At 36.7% G+C, this 20,130-nt stretch overlaps 1 protein-coding gene across 2 annotated transcripts in view; it reads right to left on the reverse strand.

Moving 5' to 3' along the window:
• LOC109056107 (replication protein A 70 kDa DNA-binding subunit-like) overlaps positions 1-19,750 on the reverse strand; it is a 24,372-nt gene extending 4,622 nt beyond the window's left edge. Inside the window, exons 1-14 of one of the 2 annotated variants that reach the window (XM_042739599.1) lie at positions 19,576-19,750; positions 19,053-19,100; positions 18,588-18,666; positions 18,051-18,159; positions 17,376-17,470; positions 17,144-17,206; positions 15,928-16,054; positions 15,712-15,814; positions 15,570-15,638; positions 15,281-15,473; positions 14,573-14,709; positions 13,742-13,890; positions 5,139-5,271; positions 496-672 (exon numbers count right to left, since the gene is read on the reverse strand). In XM_042739599.1, the coding sequence (XP_042595533.1) occupies positions 496-672; positions 5,139-5,271; positions 13,742-13,890; positions 14,573-14,709; positions 15,281-15,473; positions 15,570-15,638; positions 15,712-15,814; positions 15,928-16,054; positions 17,144-17,206; positions 17,376-17,470; positions 18,051-18,159; positions 18,588-18,666; positions 19,053-19,100; positions 19,576-19,608 (1,515 nt within the window). In that variant the 5' untranslated portion in view covers positions 19,609-19,750. The remainder of the gene's footprint in view (positions 1-495; positions 673-5,138; positions 5,272-13,741; positions 13,891-14,572; positions 14,710-15,280; positions 15,474-15,569; positions 15,639-15,711; positions 15,815-15,927; positions 16,055-17,143; positions 17,207-17,375; positions 17,471-18,050; positions 18,160-18,587; positions 18,667-19,052; positions 19,101-19,575) is intronic. The other variant, XM_042739600.1, reaches the window with a different exon arrangement.
• Positions 19,751-20,130: the final 380 nt, after the last annotated feature.

Below are 20,130 nucleotides of genomic sequence, written 5' to 3' on the forward strand. Positions count from 1 at the left end.
ACGAGAGGCCATGCACATCAGACCCAGTGTTAAAAACAGCGATGTGCTCTGTAGATGGGATGAAAAACAAGAGAAACTGACATTTCTACATGTCTGGATCCTGGAGCCAAATGAGTCTAAATGGAGTTGTAATGGAGTTGTTTCTATTTTTACAACATTTTTGGCTGTAGACCAGCAGTAAGATTTATTTGCCCATTTCTATCCTGTCCTGGAATTCAAGATGCAGCTTTAAATACAAAAAGGGGAAATTACCAAAACGCAAAACAGTCTGAGCTGATAACCAACAAAACAGAGAGAGTGGCCTCAGATGAACGATGCTTTTAGAGCAAGAAAAAAGCAACTAACTGTTACCAAGTCATTTCAGACATCAAATTTTTCAGAAAGCATGAAGGGGATGGCAGAGATATTTATTTCAGGACAACCAGAGAATACTGACTGGAGGAGTTTGATGTGTTATTTCAGAAAGGGCAGTAGAGCCAAGGGCAAGTCCCTTACCGAGATCATGAGACGATATTTGAAGTCAGGGAACTCTTTGTCGCATTTCTCACAGCGGTACATGCCATTCTGCTGGTCCACCACCTTCTTGTTGCAGTCTTTGCTGGGACAGGCCTGATACAAGCAGTTCTCTTTACGGATGTAGACTATGGTGGCGATGCAAGAGAAATAATCAGCCTGGGAAGAGAAGACCATTGAGATCACTAAAAAAAACATTTTATACAAGGAGACATTAGTACTGTTTCTGCAAAATAAACCTGATTATATTAAACACAGTAGCAGTTTATTACTTTTTTACACAACAATAAAAATGGAGTTGGTGTGTCCAAACGTTTGATTAATAATGTACATCCTAACTACCACTTCTATGGTATAAAATCCCTAAAGTTATTAGATGGTAGATGCAGAACTTATATAACATGATATATAGAGTTTAAAAATACAACCTGCCTGCAAAATGGGCCAAGCATAAAGGCAAAACAAAAAACTTGCCTATATTCATTTAAAAGTGGTATATGCAAAACAGAGGATATGAATAAACATTAAAAGGACTTCTGAAAGGGGCTGAAGGCAGAAGGGAAACAGCAGCCATAGAGCACCTGGAGGGGAGGTCAAAGGCTCTGTGCTAAATGTATGCAGAAGAGACAATGGGAGTACAGGAAGTGCACAGCCACTGGAGCTAGAGATGAAAAGGGAGAAAGCGATACTAGGAATTATTTTGTGCAGTTGGCACTTCCTGCTTAGGCGGTACTCTCTGGTATTCCTATGACTTTTCTGAAAGCCTTAGAGGCACAGACATCATGTTTTGCTTTTAGAATCATGTCAAATAAACCATTATCTAACATAACAGCATAATGCATCTGAAATATCTGTATTTTTTAATGTTAACTACATTGTTCAAGCTCAACCATTCAACCCTGTTATCAAAGTTATTTGCAAGAAAAAAAAAAAAAGGTCAAACAAGTATTTCTTTAATTCATGGGAAATACATTTACAAACCAACATTTAGCCATAAACATTCCAAAACTTACTGTTAGCTTAAATAATATCAATATTTGTACCAGTGTTGTGAATTTTACATGTTTTTTTTTTATTATTTTTATTTTTTATTGATTTTAAAAGGTTACAGGGTTGGAATTCTTTCACGAATACAGAATAAAATATGCACTTTCAGGTCCTATTCTGTAGCCTTTTAATGAAAAATACCTCAACTAGAAGGGGGTTCAAATAGAAGAATTGCATGTTTAAGGGTGAGAAGAGAAAGGAGGTTAAAAAAAAAAGTCTTGAAGAGTCAGCTTAAGGGCACCTTATTCTTTTACACACATCACACATCAAGAAATAAGTTGGAGGACAGACACAGGAGATAGCGGATTACAGGGTGAAAAAGGGGTCAGTGGCTGGACATGAGCATGACTCTGCTCTTCACAAGGCTCTGGAGAAACACGTTAAACCAAATTTTTCCCACACAAGCACACATGGCACCCATGTTTACCCTGGTGACAATGGTGTTGACGAAAGCACTAAGATTCTTCTTCATCCATGATCTACAGTGGGCTTAAGAAACTCACGCTCCTCAGAAAATCAGGGTTGATTCATATTTATGCTGTAAAATTGACTAATGAAATCCAAAAATGGGCACTTTGCCTTTCTGAGGACTGAGAATTCAGATCGCAGTGGATTTATAATCTCTTTGGAGCATAATCTATACAGAGCCTCTGGCAATGTCTTACCCCCATATTTTCTAAGGAAATGGGATACGAAAACAACAGCAAATGGCAAAAACGTGTTACTACTGTAATTGATTTCTCTTCTAACAGGTTTACTGCTGACCACCTAGTTGTTTCGCTTTGAGAATTCGACCCCAATTAACTTCTCGAAGGGCTGGAATTGATATTCCATGTCATTTCAAATAAATAAAAAGCCTCCCGGGAAATGTGAACGACAAAGGCAGAAAGCAGACAGAAAAAAGGCTTGCTATTCAATAAGTGAAATATCCCCATAAATTACTGTCATTACACTTAGTGACAAAAAAAAAATTCCCTCTGAACATTTCCGCCTCTCTGAAATACAATAATTAATCCAGTAACTACCTATGTAATTATTGTCACATTCGTTTGGTAGATGAATGGGTCCACACAGAGCGTGCAGAGCAGAATATTATTCTAGTTGCCAGTCAATATGGCTGACAATGTTACATTTTTTTTTTTTTACTTTTTGTTTTACAAGATAAAGTCATTTATTTCATTCTATTAGCACAAACAGATAAAACGCAGATGTTAAACCATTCACTCAATCAAACACGAATGATTTCATGATTTCAGCTTTTGACACCAGATAAGAATTTTCAAAACATTATTTTCAAAAAGATTTCCAAAAGCACAATTCCTTGTTGATTAAATCTTTTAAAAATGAAGAAAAAAAAAACATTCACTACAGAAATATCCCTTACTTCTCCAGGCCTGGAAAACAATTTTAAAATTCCCTTCCAATAACTTTGACATTTCACTCTGGTAACATGGGACAGAAAACTAGGACACAAATTTTTTTTGCGAGGAGCGTCGCTAATTAAATACAACTGGCTGAGAGCTTTTAGCAGCCTAGCCTTGTGTCCCAATAGAGCAGATAGGATGAAATCAGGGTGAGGGCGTGAATACATTTTGTCAAAGAGAATAAACTCTGATGGGGTTAACATACTTGCCAGTTGTCCATAGAAATAATAGTAACTTTTTTTTTTCCACAAGTACCCCTAACACCTACAGTCAGGCTTAAATCATTTCCCCAGTGTAACACCACCAATGCGCTACTTCAGTAGCATTCTGGACAATAACTCAATAACTCGTAGACAGCTTATTCACCAATGTACATACATGATCAACTGAAGAAAATTCTGGGTTGTTAAGCCCCAACCAGATTGTGAAATTCCATTTCATTCTACATGCTTCCTCTATTATACTATGGTGTGAGTCTTTCATGCTGCTATTTTTGTTTGCAACCACACTTGACTGATGATGCAGTGTTCAACAGCAGTATCACGCAACACCCAGTCTAAATCACATACTTCAGAAATTTATAACACAAAGGGGGGAAAAAAAGTCTTGTTTTCTCTCTGCTTAAATAATTGATTTCTAACTTATGTGAAAACAGTCTTCCCATTTTTCACATACTCATCTGTTATTGTGGCTTTATTCTGCAGCCCCTCTTTTTCATTGTTGTGCTACACCTAGTAAGCTTGTCATTTCTCTCTTCTTTTTTTTTTGGACATTTCTCTTTAATTTTGCCACCCGAAAAAAAAAATGAATTTATCGTTCATGACTAAAATCACAAGCTATTATGCTAAACTCATGTTCTCAGCTATAAAAAAAATATAGACCCTTGAAAAACAATAGTGTCAACATGGTAATCGCCATAGAAAAATAGGAAAAATATACAATAGTGTAAACACACCAATAATCTCAAAGGTTAATGTCAATGATATTCACCATACAATAACTTTCCTTTAATAAATCCTCTATAACCAAACAAGAATATTAAGTTAATAAATAAAATGTATTTAAAAAATAAATACAATTACATTACTAAAACAAAAAATAAGTTAAGTATATACCTAATATTTAAAACAATATGCTAATTTAATTTAGAAATACTTGAAGGCCACATGCCATACTTTGTTAATATTTAAATTCTTTTGCTGTGGTATTGAAATTGTCATCTATAATTGCCAATTAATATAATCTCTGGTACTGGTATCAACTATTAAAACACTGGTATCACGACAACCCTGCTCCTACATATATGCCAGAAAAACCAAAAATAGACAGCAGACAAGGTCAGATTTATTATGCAGCTTATCTGCAGTATAATCTCTTAATTATTAGGCTTAGTAAATGGAGTCCTGCTAATCTCCATTCTCTATCTCCAGTGCTGAATGTGAGTAATGCTTAAGCACACACCTTGGGAAGATGGGAAGGGCATTACATTGAGTGATTAATGAGAAGAGAGAAAAGTAACAGTGTAGCTAAATGACTGCATCCCTGTGTCTTTCGTTTCAGAACACGTGTCACGCAGGACCGACTTATTACAGCTAATCAGATAACAGACAATGACACACCCTAATAAAGTTATGCTCCACAAGACAAGGAATTCCTGAAAAGTGTATTATTTACAGCTTATTTTAATAATCTGTTCGTTATTTTTTTTGTTTGTTTGTTTTTTGCACCAAAACGAGTCATTTTGATATGGCCATTTTCCACCTTCTCTGTGACCCTTAGAATTAAACAGGCCATTCATTGCTGCAATTTTGCTATATGTACAGAAGTTTGCCATGTTCTACATTATAATAAGCACTGTTAATGTGGGCAGTCAAGTGTTTTAGGTATCTAATGTTAGAAACTCTGCTATTTTAGATAGATAGAGCCCAGAAAAATTTGATTCCTCATGATGAGACCCCTATGAAAAAATATTTATTTATAAAATACTAGTTCGAGATTTAAACTTAATATTATTTAAATATTATATAAATAAATGTAAATAAAATACATATGTAATTAGATTATTATTTGGAAGTTTATTCTAGTGTATTATCTTCTCTTTAAAAAAAAAGATTTGATTAATTTGAAGCCAATCTTGATGTGTGGATGACATACTTTGTCTCCATGTCCTAAGTGCTCATTCTTGACTTCCGCCAGGGTCTTCCAGTTTGTGTTTCCACCACCACCACCAGGTCCTCTCAACTCAGTCATCGACTGTCCATCCATAGCATGTCCTTCCTTATCATACCTGTTAACAAATACACAAAAAAAATGGTCAGCCTCTAATGCTGTCAATCATCAAAAAATAGGTCAGTCAGACATCTGTTCATCTCTACATACAAGGCAATAGCTCATCTGTTCAGGCAGATAAGTAGCTGATATCTTAACTAGATCTACAGAAACAGAGAGAGCTAGAGAAAAACAGCAGCGTTGGCCACAGAGACGCTGGGGGCTACTTGTGAAACGAATCAACAGTGTAGGAATGGTTCAGGGAGATGGGGTCAGAGCTGCAATGGTGAAATCAGAAACCCATTTTCACTCACACTCCGCAGTGGCTGGGAAGACAGAGGTTGGAGAGAGAGAGAGAGAGAGAAAAAAACAAAACAACAAAGCTCACTTAGGATGAAGCAGTGTGTCTGAGGAATCGATACCACATGATAATCTAGAGACCGTAGGCCTGGTTACCAGAGGGGTAGGACGGGGTGGAGCGGTAAATACAAGGGTTCAGGTCTTGTTCTGTGTGGCACGACTAATTGAAAATATCCATAGACAAGTGTGTGGCCCTGGCTGCTTGTGCTGTGTTTGCCATGTGAAAAATGGGTTTAATTCTGAAGCACGGTCTCTTCCTTAGTTTTCAGCTGCTTTGTTATATCACCGCACTTACGTACTTCCCAAAATAACTTCCTAAATATAGTGCTAGTTGTGCGTTGCAAAAAGGTTCAGCCTACTTCTGATCTTTTTTTTTTTTTTTTTGTCCCCAGCGTTTTCAGCACACTTCAGTGAAAAGTGGATATTCAGAAAAGGCAAGCGTATACATACGTCAGTGACTGAAACTGATACTACACTGGAATAAAGCAAGAAACTAATTGAGAATCTTGCGAATGAGTCATAAAAATAAACAATACCGCAGATTAAAACAAACTCTTCACATGGCCAAGACCTGATGGTGTGCGGTAATTGGCTGACTGAGGCTGAATGTATGGATGACGGCCGGTGCCATCGAGGAAGGCAGAATGAACACCGGAGGAGCAAATTGGAAATGGCATGTGCTTTAGAGCAGTGGAGTGACAGGCTGGCTCTCAGTGCAGTGTGTCTGAGCTGAGCGGAGCAGACAACAAGAGGAAAGCAGCGAGATTGAGCACTAAACGGACTGCCACATGTCAGAGGACATGAAATACTTGTGACAGGAATAGTAAGAGAGGCAAGAAAATTAAGAACCTATGAAGGGATGTTATTAATAAGTCTTGGTTGAGTGCTGTTTCTCTGAAGCTTTAAAAAATTATTACAGTTTTTTTTTTCTAGGCTTGATTGTGTTTATGGGGTGCAGTCTAACATCTGTTAATGCTTCGTTTTAAAAAATATATATTTTTTTTTCACATAATTTACCTTTATTCCACACCGCTCTGTCCCTTCTCTGAGAAACACGCTAATCATTTCCTGCTTTTATGAAGCCCCTCCCTCAAAAATAGGCAATGGGCTCTGATTGGTTAGCTAGCCCAGTGTGTTGTGATTGGCTAAACAGTTTCTAGTGCGCGTGTAAACGCCCCTTACCTCAGCAGCATGTGCTCCAGTTGTATTGTAAAAAAAGGGGTCGTTAATATCGTTTTTCAGTTTGAGCCCGATTGAGAAGCAGAGGATATTATTGAAGAGAATGGTGCAGAACCTGTGCAAGCACGGCTTTTATTGGTAGACCTATGTTTTTGGTTTGTTGTGGTCTCATGCTTTTAGATACGCTGCTATTTGTAAATGCTACTGCTTATGTTAGCTTTTAATATACATTTCTATCCTGATTAAAGCTTTAATACAGTAACTGCACATGTGTCCATGTTTAACGCTTCTCATAGCTATGTGAAAATTTTATAATTTGAACAGTTCATTGTTGGAGCTGAGCTGAACGAGAGAGAGAGAGACATAGATGCAGAGCAGTATTAAGAACCTCTGCTTTAGAACATTGATTTTGAAACTTGTGAATCCATCAGAAGCATTAGAAGACAGATTCATATATGAATAGATTTTTATGTGCGCCTCTAGTTTTCTCTTCCTCTTCTCTAAAGCAGCGCAGCATGGCCTCACCCCCTTTGCTGCCTTTTCCTGAGGGCTTGGTTTATCTGGGTTTGTTATGTCACGAACCCAGGAAGTAACTTGTTGTAGTCCCTACAAGCTGTTTTTGTAGGCATTAAACTGCAAGAAATTTAAAAGACGATATCTCCATTTGCATTGAACTTTCAGCTTCGTAACTTTGCAAATATTTTTGGTGCTCAAACAGCAACTTTACACACTAACGTTAAAAAAGGGAAATCGCAATCAATCACCCCTTTAAAAAATTATGTCAATAAACTATATTTAAACGTGTCAATATGGTATAACTAGGTCCTTAAACTAAGAGATGTAGATCGTTAAAGAGTTAGTTTACCCAAAAATAAAAATTCTGTCATTACTGACCCTCATGTCATTCCAAACCAGTTGAACCACTGATGTCACATAGACTATTTTATCAATGTCCTTTCTACCTTTCTGGGCTTTGAGCGTGGTAGTTTACTTGCGGTCTATGGAGGGACAGAAAACTCCCAGATTTCATAAAAAATATTTTGTGTTCTGAAAAAAAGTAAATTACTTAAAATTTACTTAAAAAAAAAAAGTAATGGCAGATTTTTCATTTTTTGGTGAACTATACCTTTTAATTTGCTGATTAGAATGCTGATGTTAGTATACAATGCATGTCATAAATAGCTTCATCAGCAAGATAATCAAAGGTATAATTCAGCCAAAAATAAAAATGGTAATTTATTCACATCCATGTCTTTACAAAATCATTTCCTTCTGTGTAGCAATATATGTTAGGCAGCTATTCAAGCAGCTCATTTTAATATAATGAAGTCTTCTAAAGCCATATGATGCATTTAAGAAACACAATGAAATTGAGTCTTAATTGACTGATTTCTTCTCCACTGATGTATGTCTCTGGTCACAGTTACATTTCAACAATTTATTACAGACAAAAAAGGTCTATTTGTCAATTAGAAGTGTTAGAAGACAGATTCATATATGAATAGATTTTTATGTGCGCACTCGAGTTCGGAAGACAGCGTTCACATCACCCAACCGAACTCTGACGTCAATCGAAACCGGGTGCACACCAAAAGTGCTAGTGTAAAAGAAGCTGTCACTCATCTCAGTTCGCGATCTCAGAACGTTTCATTAAAATCAATGAAGTCATCTACACTACATAAAGAATCTCTTACTTATGTTGTGTCGTTCATTTTTAATGAGAGAGGATTCATTAGAGTGAGCATAACTCATCACCTAACAGAAACTCCGGCATTTTGAGTGGTGACAGTGGATGGAGTGTTTGCTAAATCGCCAATAGGCTAATATGTGATCTGTGCTGGTAAAATTATTTGGAATGAGTAATTTTCAAAACTGACTGAGCTATAGCCATATGAAGGCGATAGAGTCAGAAGAGTTTGATTTTCAAACGAGTTTAAGTTTTCTGAAGATTCCAAAGCATAATCGCCAAGCAACACTGCATATTTTCCTCCAGTTCTTTTCTTAATAATAATTACTATATTTTTAATGACAAAATATGTTTTTTTAACTTTATCTTTGTTATTAAAAATATAATAGTTTAATCAAGAACAGCGAGTGATTCTGTCTTCTCTTGATTATTTAAACAGATCTATATTAAGACCTATACTGTAGGCTAATGCGTGGATTTAATATAGCTACACATCAGATTTCTGACCAACCATTAACTTAACGTTCATGTAAGACATAACAGATGTTTGTGTGAATCTCGTCAAGACATATTTTGCAATAATGTACTTTATAGGAGATTGCACGCTCTTGGGAGGCGCGTCTTATGTACGTACTTTGCAAATGTTACGTTTGTTTTGTTTTCATCTGCATGGGTTTGAAAATCATATTTCACTGATTTGGACTCCTGTCATCGAGAATTCGATATGAATATTCAAAGCTGGAATGCTGCGCTTTGCAACAACAGACCTACAGCTTGGTGAGAAGCAGCAGGAGTCATCAAAAGTGAGTTGTGTGTGAGGTTCTTATATTATGTAAGTATGTTGATGATGGTGATTTGAACATGTTTAATTGTACTCCTCTCAGTTGGGATTTATGAGTGAGGGTTTTTTTGTTTGATTTCATTTTTGTGAAAACTTCAAATTCGACCAAAACTGACATTTTTAACTTCTTTTGCCTGTAGCTTTAAATTATTGTACATTCCAACTCATTTTGCAAGCAAGGGGTCACATAATATTAATATAGTATCAACTGGGAGTGCTCTTGCTTTCGTTTGGTGGTGCTTATTTTTAAAATTGACATTCTGATGTTTTTTTATCCATATTATAATTATTGTAACAAAAAATTATTTGTGATCAAACATGAATTGGCGGATACCCTGCAATGCCGTTGTGGACCCCTCGTTGAAGACCCTTGATATAAACACCAGCTATACGGACTGCTTTCATAGAGCTTTGCAGTACAAATCCTCTTCTACTATATGGAAAAGCTTAGACATTCTGTCTTAGATCTCCTTTTGTGTTTCACAGAAGAAAACAACACTGGGGTGGAATGATATGGGGGTGAGTAAACAATAACATTTTCATTTTTGGGTCAACAATTACTTTGACCTGGAAACAGTATGGCAGCAAATGTTCTCTTGAAGCTCACTGTACAGTACAATAGTGTTCCCCGAGGAGAACTTTGCTCATGTGTGAGCCAAGCGGTTACACCCCCAAAAATCTCTTTAAACAAAACCAAGTCACCGAAACTAGTGACCCTCGCTTAATATATCAAAATGAGTTTAATGGAGACATCTAGTGTAAGTACAGGGAGTGCAAGCACAGACAGACTCCTGGGTGTGTGTTGCTTTATTCCACATGCTGGTTTTAAGGCTCTGACAGATGAGGTGGAAGCAGGAGAGGTTCCGCTGCCTCTGAGAAGACTGTCGAAAATTAGCCAGTCAAAGTAATTGGCAACCTATAAGTAAGAGTGCATCGGCGAATGAGAAAGAATGATAATGAATAGGGCGAGAATGGCAGGGTGAGAAGAAAAGACGGGAGGCGTGACTGATGGTGGAGTACTCAGTCCACTCTGCAGGAGGAGCAGACTAAGAGTGGTCCTAATCTCTGACGCCATCTATTGGACAAAAGAAGACTTGCATCAAAATGCTGAGATCCATTATCTAGTATCATTAAGGGTTAGATTATATACTGTACACATGCTTCGGCCAAATATGTAAACTGACTGCTACACTAAAAACAACCGAAGAAACTATCCGTCAATGAAATATTTTAGAGCGAAGCATTAAAAGAGCATAACATATTTAAATGTCTGACTTCCTAGGCTCAGACATCACAAATATAAAATTTCATGATATGCCCAGGTTCTTCAAGTGAGAATTACACAAAATTGGAGGAACATGCATTAAATATTCCTTCAATTCTTGCACTATAACTTTAGAAGAAAGACAACACCCACATTATCAACATCAAATTACACAAAGCCAGAAATACTGACAGTAAAGCAGCACAGTGTTAACAACTCCCTATACTGAGCTCTGGAGCGTGAGAACGAAGGATCCTCAATCAATGTGATTAATTGGACTGACTTTAAATGGCAGACAGCATGTGTGTGCCCCAACATGTTCAACTCCACGAGGACCAGACTTCAAGGTTAAATCCCACTGGGTCTACAGCTTAACAGATCAAAGATGCACATTGTCATTTAAGTCAACATAGTACTGTGTTCGCACATTTTACTTATATAATGTAAAGCATTTCCAAGTAAAACAGCATATGCAACTGAATAAGTAAAAAAAAAAAAAAAAAAAAAAAAAAAAAAAAATATAATATATATATATATATATATATATATATATATATATATATATATATAATAATATATATATATGATAGATGGTTGGAGGAGAGGGGCTGATAAACAAGAGTGATTATTGATGATCAAAAAAACTTTGGAGGCAAATTGCTTAGTCAAAAGCTCTTCCTTTGTATAAAGAATCAAACAGGAGCAGTATTTGGATTATATAAGCTGAATATTTACAAAAAAATATTTATTAACAGTAAATGCTATAAAAAAACATTAATGTACAGTAATAGTTTGTTTCTCCAACAAGTGGCCGTAAAACATGAATAATACTATTTATGAAAAAAAAAAAAAACACTTATCTATCTAGTGCATTATTTTTAACCACTGGTGGCAGAAAAATTGACTGCTACAACAGCGGTAAAATATAGTTACAACTTTAAGAGGTCTCGGAAGTAGAAAATTGGCACAGTGTGTCAAGTGGCTGAATGTGTCTACAACACCTCTAGGTTCAAAACCACACTTACTGCAGCTCTACTAATTGAAGGGCATCTATCGATTCCACAGTGGCCCGCTGGACCTTCAGAACGCTGGCCAAGAGGCCATGCACTGCGCATTGGCCCATGATTTGAAAGCTCATTATCTCTGGCTCTCCAAGTGAGAAGAGGACAGACGTGAGCCCAGAGACTAAGCAGTTGAACTTACCTACGACTGGATCAGCAAAACTGAAGTTCTGAAACGTCGCTGACAAAGAGCATTTTTAGCCCTTCAAAATGCAAGGAAATATGCCGGTCCAAGCCCTATGTACAGCCATGCATAGAAACCAGATGCTTTGAGCTGGCACTCTGGGACTATAAGGAAAGCTGCTGTGACTATCACTACCTCTCCACTACCTCACCCCGCTGTGTTCAGTCACATTCCACTACCCTCATTATGTAAATGAAGCCTTCAGATCCCCCCAAAATAATTACCCTCTCAAACTTGCAGACTAGAGGCTGCTGAAACGGAGGTTTTAATCGCTTGTCAAAATGTGCAAAAAAAAGTGGCAGAAAATAAAGCGAAATTCAACTCTGCAGCCCTGTTATGCACAGCTTTCATCTTATTTCCCTTCAAGGCTGGGGGTCTGTGTTACTGGGAGGTAAATAAATGGAGCACATGGAGAGGAATTGATTGAAACCTGCAGGGAGAATGAAGAGAGACACTCGTGGATGGCTTCGGCCAAGTGGGCTGCTAGGTGGCGAGTATGGATTGTTAACAGGTACGGAGGAAGGATTAGTCAGTGTGGCACTGTAACAAACAGGCTTAAGTGAGGTTGAAGGCTGAGCAACACTTCATGAGTAGCACACGGACCATTTAATGGGATAGTTCACTCAAATTAAAATGGACATTTACTCATCCTCATTTCATGACAATTAAACCTGTATGATTTCATTCAATTTTAAAGAACGCTGGGGTTGAAACAACAGTAGACCTTTAAAAAAAAACAAATATACACATCAAAATGCTTCTTCTTTAGAGACAAAAAAACCAATGATTAAATGCCATTCAGTAAATGCAATTATGTAGTTATGCATGCAATCATGTGTGTACGTCACGTCAGTCTAATACATAAACACCTAAAGAACTCAAATATTCCAGTTGAATTTAGCAAAAAATGTAAACAATTATTAAACTGGGCAGAAGTGGAATATATTTTCTATTTGCAAGTGGAACTGCTCCATAATGAAAATTTTATATATGAATAGCCTATATAAAGTTTTAGTGGTGCACCTCAGTATTCGTAATATTTTATTATGAAATAGTAGAAAATGTAGTTAATAATGCAAAATGAACTAAAATGATTCCAGTTCAGCTACCACATTCATATAAAACTCAATTGCGATGGGAAAAATGCATTATTAAACACTTCATTTTTTATTTTTATTTTTATGACCATTTCTGTTTGCAACTGAAAGCGTACAATGACTGTTGTTTGCTCAAATAATCGCAATCTGGTGATTATGTAATAACTGTGACAGGTCTATCCGAGATATTTTAAGCTTCATAATTATAAATTTGGCAGTCCCAACACACACCTAAATTGGCAAGAAGGCAGAGGAAATCATTAAATGAGTCATAACAGTTTTTCAATTCCTTCAGTAGCCAATAAGAATCTATGAGGATTAAGACAGCGCCTGTGCTCCAAAAACACAGGCAGTAATCATATACTCAGTGCTGCTGCCTTGTATGCAAGTATTTCGAACAGCACCATCTCTAAACAAGGCATTCAGTGCCATCGTTTCCCCATCTTCCTTGTTTCATATCCCCAGAGCAGAAATAAACATTTCTGTTCTGAAAGGAACCAGGTCACATGAGTCCACTAGGGGAAATTGAACATCTTGGCAGGGGATTAGCCATGATTTGCATTCCTATATCAGCCTGAATGCAAAGCCCACCAGAGCACCGCTGATAGAGCTAATCTTGATATCAAAGGCATGAGCATGCTCACCCTCTCGGAGTTCTAGAGTGTGCATTTTAGTGTCTGCTCTCTGCTCGTCCCAATTCTCACAAGTGGAGAAATAAAAACAGGAGCGCATCAGAACGCATCTGTTTCATCTAGGACAAACACTTAACAACAGATGCAGCGTATTGTCTCTGAAACGGAGAGAAAAATCACTCACCATCCCCGCAGTTTGTATGCCTCGGGAATGTCAGGGTTGATCATGACCGTGCTGCTGTAGAGAGTGGAGAGAGAACGCCCACCAAAGTCAGACAATCTTGCTCCCTTAATGGCCAAGACAGGCTGCCCACTGCCATCAAACGTCTCTGCCTGCAGAGTGAGGGAACGAAAGACAAATAGTCAAGCACTGAACAACTGCACATACTCCTTCAACAGTGTGACATTTCTCTTGCAAGCACTAGTGCAAAGGATCTAAGTATTTTCCATCTAATTGTGGTTTTATGCATTTGGTCTTTTATGGCAACTCCAGATTAGATGAGAATGGCTGACATGCCACACAAAAGCTGACATCTGGCAGCTGTAATGGGAGAGGGAAGTTACTCCCAGTCACGTGCTTGACAAAAACATCATCTGGTACAAGATCAGAATGTTTAGGGCTGGATGTCACTGTTTGCATAAGGATTCCAATCAGCTGTGATACATAAATGTTTGGAGTCCATAATTTATTTTTATATTTTCTTTTTCGAGAAGTATTAAGAAACTAATACTTTTATTCACCAAGCATGCATTAAATTGATTAAAAGTAACAGCAAAGACATTTCTGTTACAAAAGATTTCCATTTCAGTACAGTTAGTTCTGCCTAATATTTCAAACAGAAACAACATGGGATGATTTCTAATGTGAAACATTACTATCAGTTTTGCAATACTGAGTCTTTATGCAACTTAAGTAGTATTACAATTATCACAATATGGACTAATTTTACAAAATCTATTTATTTTGTACTGGATCATGTAAAATGAATAAAGATAGATGCAATTAGTTACGTACATCACTACCCCACATGGTTAGCTGGATGATTCTGCCGGACATGTCCATCAGTTGGATGTTCCTCTTCGAAACTTCACGACTGTTCTTGGTCATGATGCGCGTCACATCCTCTGTGTTTTTACACACTCCAATCACATCTGCAAACACACATGCCACGCCGGTTTACAACACTGCTACTCCCCCCAATTTACCAACAGTAAATAGGTTTGGGATGACTAGCCTATACCACTCATCCAGAATGTAATTCCACAACACCCGTCAACGCTCCATTTCAGCGTGCCATCTTAATCCGCCCGTATCAGACATTGTTATGAATCATTTAGCTGCCATTAGGAGCGTTTCACAAATCACTGCCAGCACCTGACTCAAATCTCGGATAAGAAATACGCCTGCTGCACCTCGGCGTGCTCCGACTGCCATTATCATAATTAGAGGCATGCTTATTGACTCTTCATTCTACCAGTGACAGCATCTTTCTCCTCTGGTTCTGCTAGAACCCGACAGGGACACAAAGTCAATCTGCGCCATAGGCCATTACTGTCATAAGCATTATTAATATTGCATTCATCATCAACGTTATAATTACCACAACCTCCTGGGTCTCAACACATTTGTTACGCAGAGCCACGATACTGTCTCCATCGCAGTTAATTATTAAAATGCTGGTTACTGATGATGCCAATCGCACAGGACGGGGAATACGCTCACCTACGATGGCGTCTTTCTCCCGGGACTCCAGATCAGCAATGGAAACAAAGTCGCACTGCACCATGGGTACGTCATGGCTGTCCTCACAAGGGCTGATGGTTGTCTCACCGTTTAAAGTCATCTCATAGTCATTCTTAAGCGTACAGAATTGTTTGTTGGCAATTTTCAGGGTGCCTTTTGAGATGTAGTAGACCTGAGGACAACAAGAGGAATGAATCAACATTATTCTAATAATTTGTGTAGCCCTCCTCACACACCATATTAGACGAGAACACATAGTAGGCCTTACCTTTCCCTGCTCGATGAGTGAGAAGAATTTGTCCACCTCGTTATTAAATCCAGTTGCTCTGATCTCCCCCTATAATAAACAAAAAGCAAGAAGTTAATACACTTTCTAGTTTCTAATCTGATCACTGCTGATGAATGCTTACGCTTTCATCCACAAGCTCCATGGAGAAGAGCTTCCCATCCCCTCTGGAGTTACTCCACGTGCGGATGGCACTCTTGTTGGTGACTCTGGCTCTAACAGTCCATCTGAAGAAAACAACACCCTCTCATTAATTATGACAACACAGTATGTTATGTGACATGCAACGGTCAATTGGATTGGAAAGAAAAATATTCAGGGGTGTGAGATTTAGACTGACTTTGACTGGTATGGATTGAGGCTGGCAATGGGAACGACTTTAGAGCTGCCTCCAGGAGTGTTGGGGGCAGCCATGGGCTTTTTCCCAAAGCTCTGAGCAGAAGGTCTGTTCATTGTACCTAATGAGACTAGAAGAGAAAACCACACATCACTGCAAAGAACTATAATAAGGTAGACATTATCACAGATACCTAGAGCACATTTTGAAATAATGACTGACAGTAATGACACAACACTTCTGAAACAATCTTATGTGACAATCTTGAAAGTGTGAATTAAAACGGCTGTCGAATACAGCTTGTGAATCCACACTGAAGTTAAAACTGTCGAAGATTAGACTCGGTGCTCAAAATACATAATTAAAACATCTTCAAATGCTTTTTGATAACAAAAAAGGATATCTGCATGTTATAAAGAATGAAATGAAGACTTTCTATTCTAAGCAGATCATGAATTTTCACGCCAACTAACACAAAGTAACAAACACCACTTCATGGCTTGTTTTGGTGTTTCTGCTACAAAACTATATTTATATATTCCTTAGAGATATAATATATGCCTCCCCAACAAATCACATGGTTTTACATTCACCAACTACAGCAAAGGGCAAGTTACAAATTTAAGTTTAATACTTATGAGTTGGATGGAATCCCTGACAAGAAGTGCAAGCATCCACCTATTATTAGTCATGATATTAATAGTCACACACTAGCACATGCACGGTAACTGAAGGAATAGCACACCAGCTGCAATATGAGTCCTACCTTTTCTACCGCAGTTCTACTTCAAGTTTAAAACATTTCCAACATACAGTGCAAATAGTAAAGTTGAGGAAACAGTTGTTTGGTTTAAAGGTTGTTTCAGTTCACCTAAAAGCTGTTGGTCAGCAGTTAGTTTTCAAATCAGTTACCATAGTTACAATCAGCTTTTCATTTAAGGCTTATGGTCTTACATTTTTTTTTTTTTAATTTAATATATCAGCACTTTAAGAAGTATCTTGAAAATGTGTCAGATTTTCAACTAATATATTTTAATTATTTTAGTAATGTTTATAATCTAAAAAAAACAATCAGAACTTCATTATTCAAAATTTCATAACACAGCTACTGCATTACAGCTCAGGAACATATTCTTATAATTAATATACATATTTGAGGTTTTTTATGGACAAATATCTATAATAAAAACTGAATACATTTTTATGTTTATTTCCATACCATCACTTCCATTCTGAGGACGTACAGGAGCCGGAGCTGCATTCTGTTGTGGGTTTGACTGGCCTGTAGCACAAAAATTAAGACACTGCAGGATAAATTTGATAATATTAAATACCTCTAGACAAGGTGACTGACATAATAGAACCTCAATGCTAACAACAAAATAAAAAAAATGTTTTAATATGAACATAACTAATGTAAATTTCCATAAATTTTGACATTTCAAATGTACTCTCACCCTCCACATAAGGAGTTGGGTCTCCAATTTTTCCTGCCATCTGGTCAGCAGACTTGATCACGTCCATGTCCAGTATAACTACCACACGTCTGTGTACATCATCAAACACAAAAGCTTGATAATAAGCATTAATTAACATATGCTATTGTTAAAAGGTTTGAAGTCAGCACGATTTCTTTTAAAGAAATCAATACATTAATTCAGTAAAGACGCAGCAGAGACATTTAGAATTATATAAGTTTTCTATTTCACAAAAACACTGTTCTTTCAAATTTCATATTCGGCAAAAAATCATGGAGAAAAAAAAAACATCACGGTTTCCACAAAAGTATTAAGCAACTTTGACATTGCAACATTGATAGTACAAAATTATTTTTGAGCATCCAAATCATCATATTAGAATTATTTCTGAAAGATCATGTAACACCAAAGCCTGCAGTAGTTGGCTACTGAAAATTCAGCTTAGCAAACACAAGAATAAATGAAATTTAGAAACATTAAAAAGAAATACAATAATTTTAAATTTCAATAATTATTTTCAATAATATTAATGATTTCTGTATTTTTTTATTTAATAAATGCAGACTTGGTGAGTATAAGAGGCACACATAAACATCCTAATAACAACAACTGGGAAAATCAGATCAAGACCTGGAGACTAATGCTTACCGTCCATCTTTGAGAACATTAGTGACGCTTCTTTTCAGCATACACACACAGTTAGAGGCCAACTGGTTTTGCTCAGCCATGGGATTGAGCTGTGTGGAGAGCATGAATGCTGGATGCAAGGGGGAAAATAGACAAAAACTTTTTAAAAAATAACATAAAAATACATGGATTCCAGGTTATTTGCATTTTTATAGAATAGCTGGGGTTTGCCTCCCACTGATGAGACAACATTAGATCTTAATGGCTAACTTTAAAGAAACTCCTTGTCCAAATGATCCCACCACCAGCTTTCAAAGACACAAGCACCTAACACAGACATATACATGTGTACCTAACAAAAATATTGCAGAAAAATATACTGCTTTGGGGCTGATGTCTATCCAAACATAAAGTTCCACATGTGAACTAAAGTAACAGCTGCTTTACAAAACACTTCAACAGAACAAGTCCAAAACAACATCCTGAGCATGGAAATTACATTCAATTTAAAGGACAGACACATCAAATTAAACACATCTAAAAACTAATGGAACTTACAGGACATGGTGTGTAGCCCATCACTCATCATGAGACGGAACCGGGACAGGCCATTTCCCCCATCGATCTTACGAATGTTCTGGAAAGGATATTCCACAGAATAAAGTTGAGTAGCATATAAATAAATAGTATAGTGCCTTAACCAAACAAAGAAATAAAAGCAAAGAGAAAGAGTAAGTAAACTAATCATTAAAAACTGATGTGTTTAAAGAAAAAATGATAAACAAAACAGTCTGATACACCTAAAAGTTTCATTTTAGGCTTACTGAAATATTACAAATAATGTAAGGTATAATACAAATATAACAGTAATATTTTATTTCCCTCAGAAATCACAAAATCTGATTATGGCATTAATGTCTGCAATATCCGCTTTGACATCACCATCCCTATTTTATAAAACGTAGTAACAAAATAATTTGATTGATTAATTTGTAAACAGTGTGAAAGAAATCTGACAGTTACCACACACTGCAGAACAGGGTTGCTGACTTCAATTCCTTTTGTCAGGGACTGAAAAGAAAAAGTACACAATCACTTAAGAACACAAAGATTTTCAACTATTACCATACAAATCGACGTAAGAATATTAGTAAATTTAGATATTTGCCTTATTTTACCCACATAGAAAAAAAAAGACGACTAACGTTATATGATCCACCTTCCATCTACAATGACTCTGACTTTCTTATACACTTCAAATCAATGAATGCATGTAAATTATAGCTAACGTTACAATAATTTTACTCTGAGCGGACAATATAGAACAATATTTGCATTTGTACTGCAATGTGTTAGCAAGTAAAATTTTATTCAATCCATTTAACTTTGTTACAGTTACAACATGCAGTCATGGAAAATAATAGTCAATGTTTTGATTTTGTGTTGTTTTGATGTCATAAAGTTAGTGCATGAAAACTTGCTGGCTAACTGACTTAGCAAGCTTATGTTTGTAAACATTGAAATAATGCTGCTGCCTTATTCTTACCTCAATCGCCCCTTCTGACAGTCGAACAGTCATATTTTCAACAAAAATACTGCGAATCGAAGATTAAATCCTGTAATTATAATAACCAACAAACGTCTCTTGCAACAGCAGTCTCCTGTCTCCTCGCGCCAACTCTCTCCAAACGCGCGAAAGTGCGACACACGATGACGCGTTTCCCGTTTCCAACAACTTCCGCTAAACTTTAAAATAAAAATGACACTATGCGTTTGTTTTGTTTTTGACGCACACTAGCATTATTCCCTCTTTGATGCACTAAGATTTCTTTATTTTTTATTTGCATGTTTTAGACTATGTATATGGCAGAGGTTTGTTCTATTTAAACTTTTCTTTTAACATTTATTTAATGCCACAACAGCAAACGTCACTTTATTAATAACATTAGCTGCCAGACAGAAGTTGCATGAATGTCAGTGCTTTAAAAAGTTTTTTTAAATAAACATCTTTCAAAAGATTTATGTATAAATCTTAAAAATATTAGAAATTTGGTTTGATTATTGTGTATATGGTATTTTCTTAATAACCTAAATAATTTAA

Source organism: Cyprinus carpio, chromosome B15, assembly GCF_018340385.1.
Source record: "Cyprinus carpio isolate SPL01 chromosome B15, ASM1834038v1, whole genome shotgun sequence".
NCBI classification, from domain to species: Eukaryota; Metazoa; Chordata; class Actinopteri; order Cypriniformes; family Cyprinidae; genus Cyprinus; species Cyprinus carpio.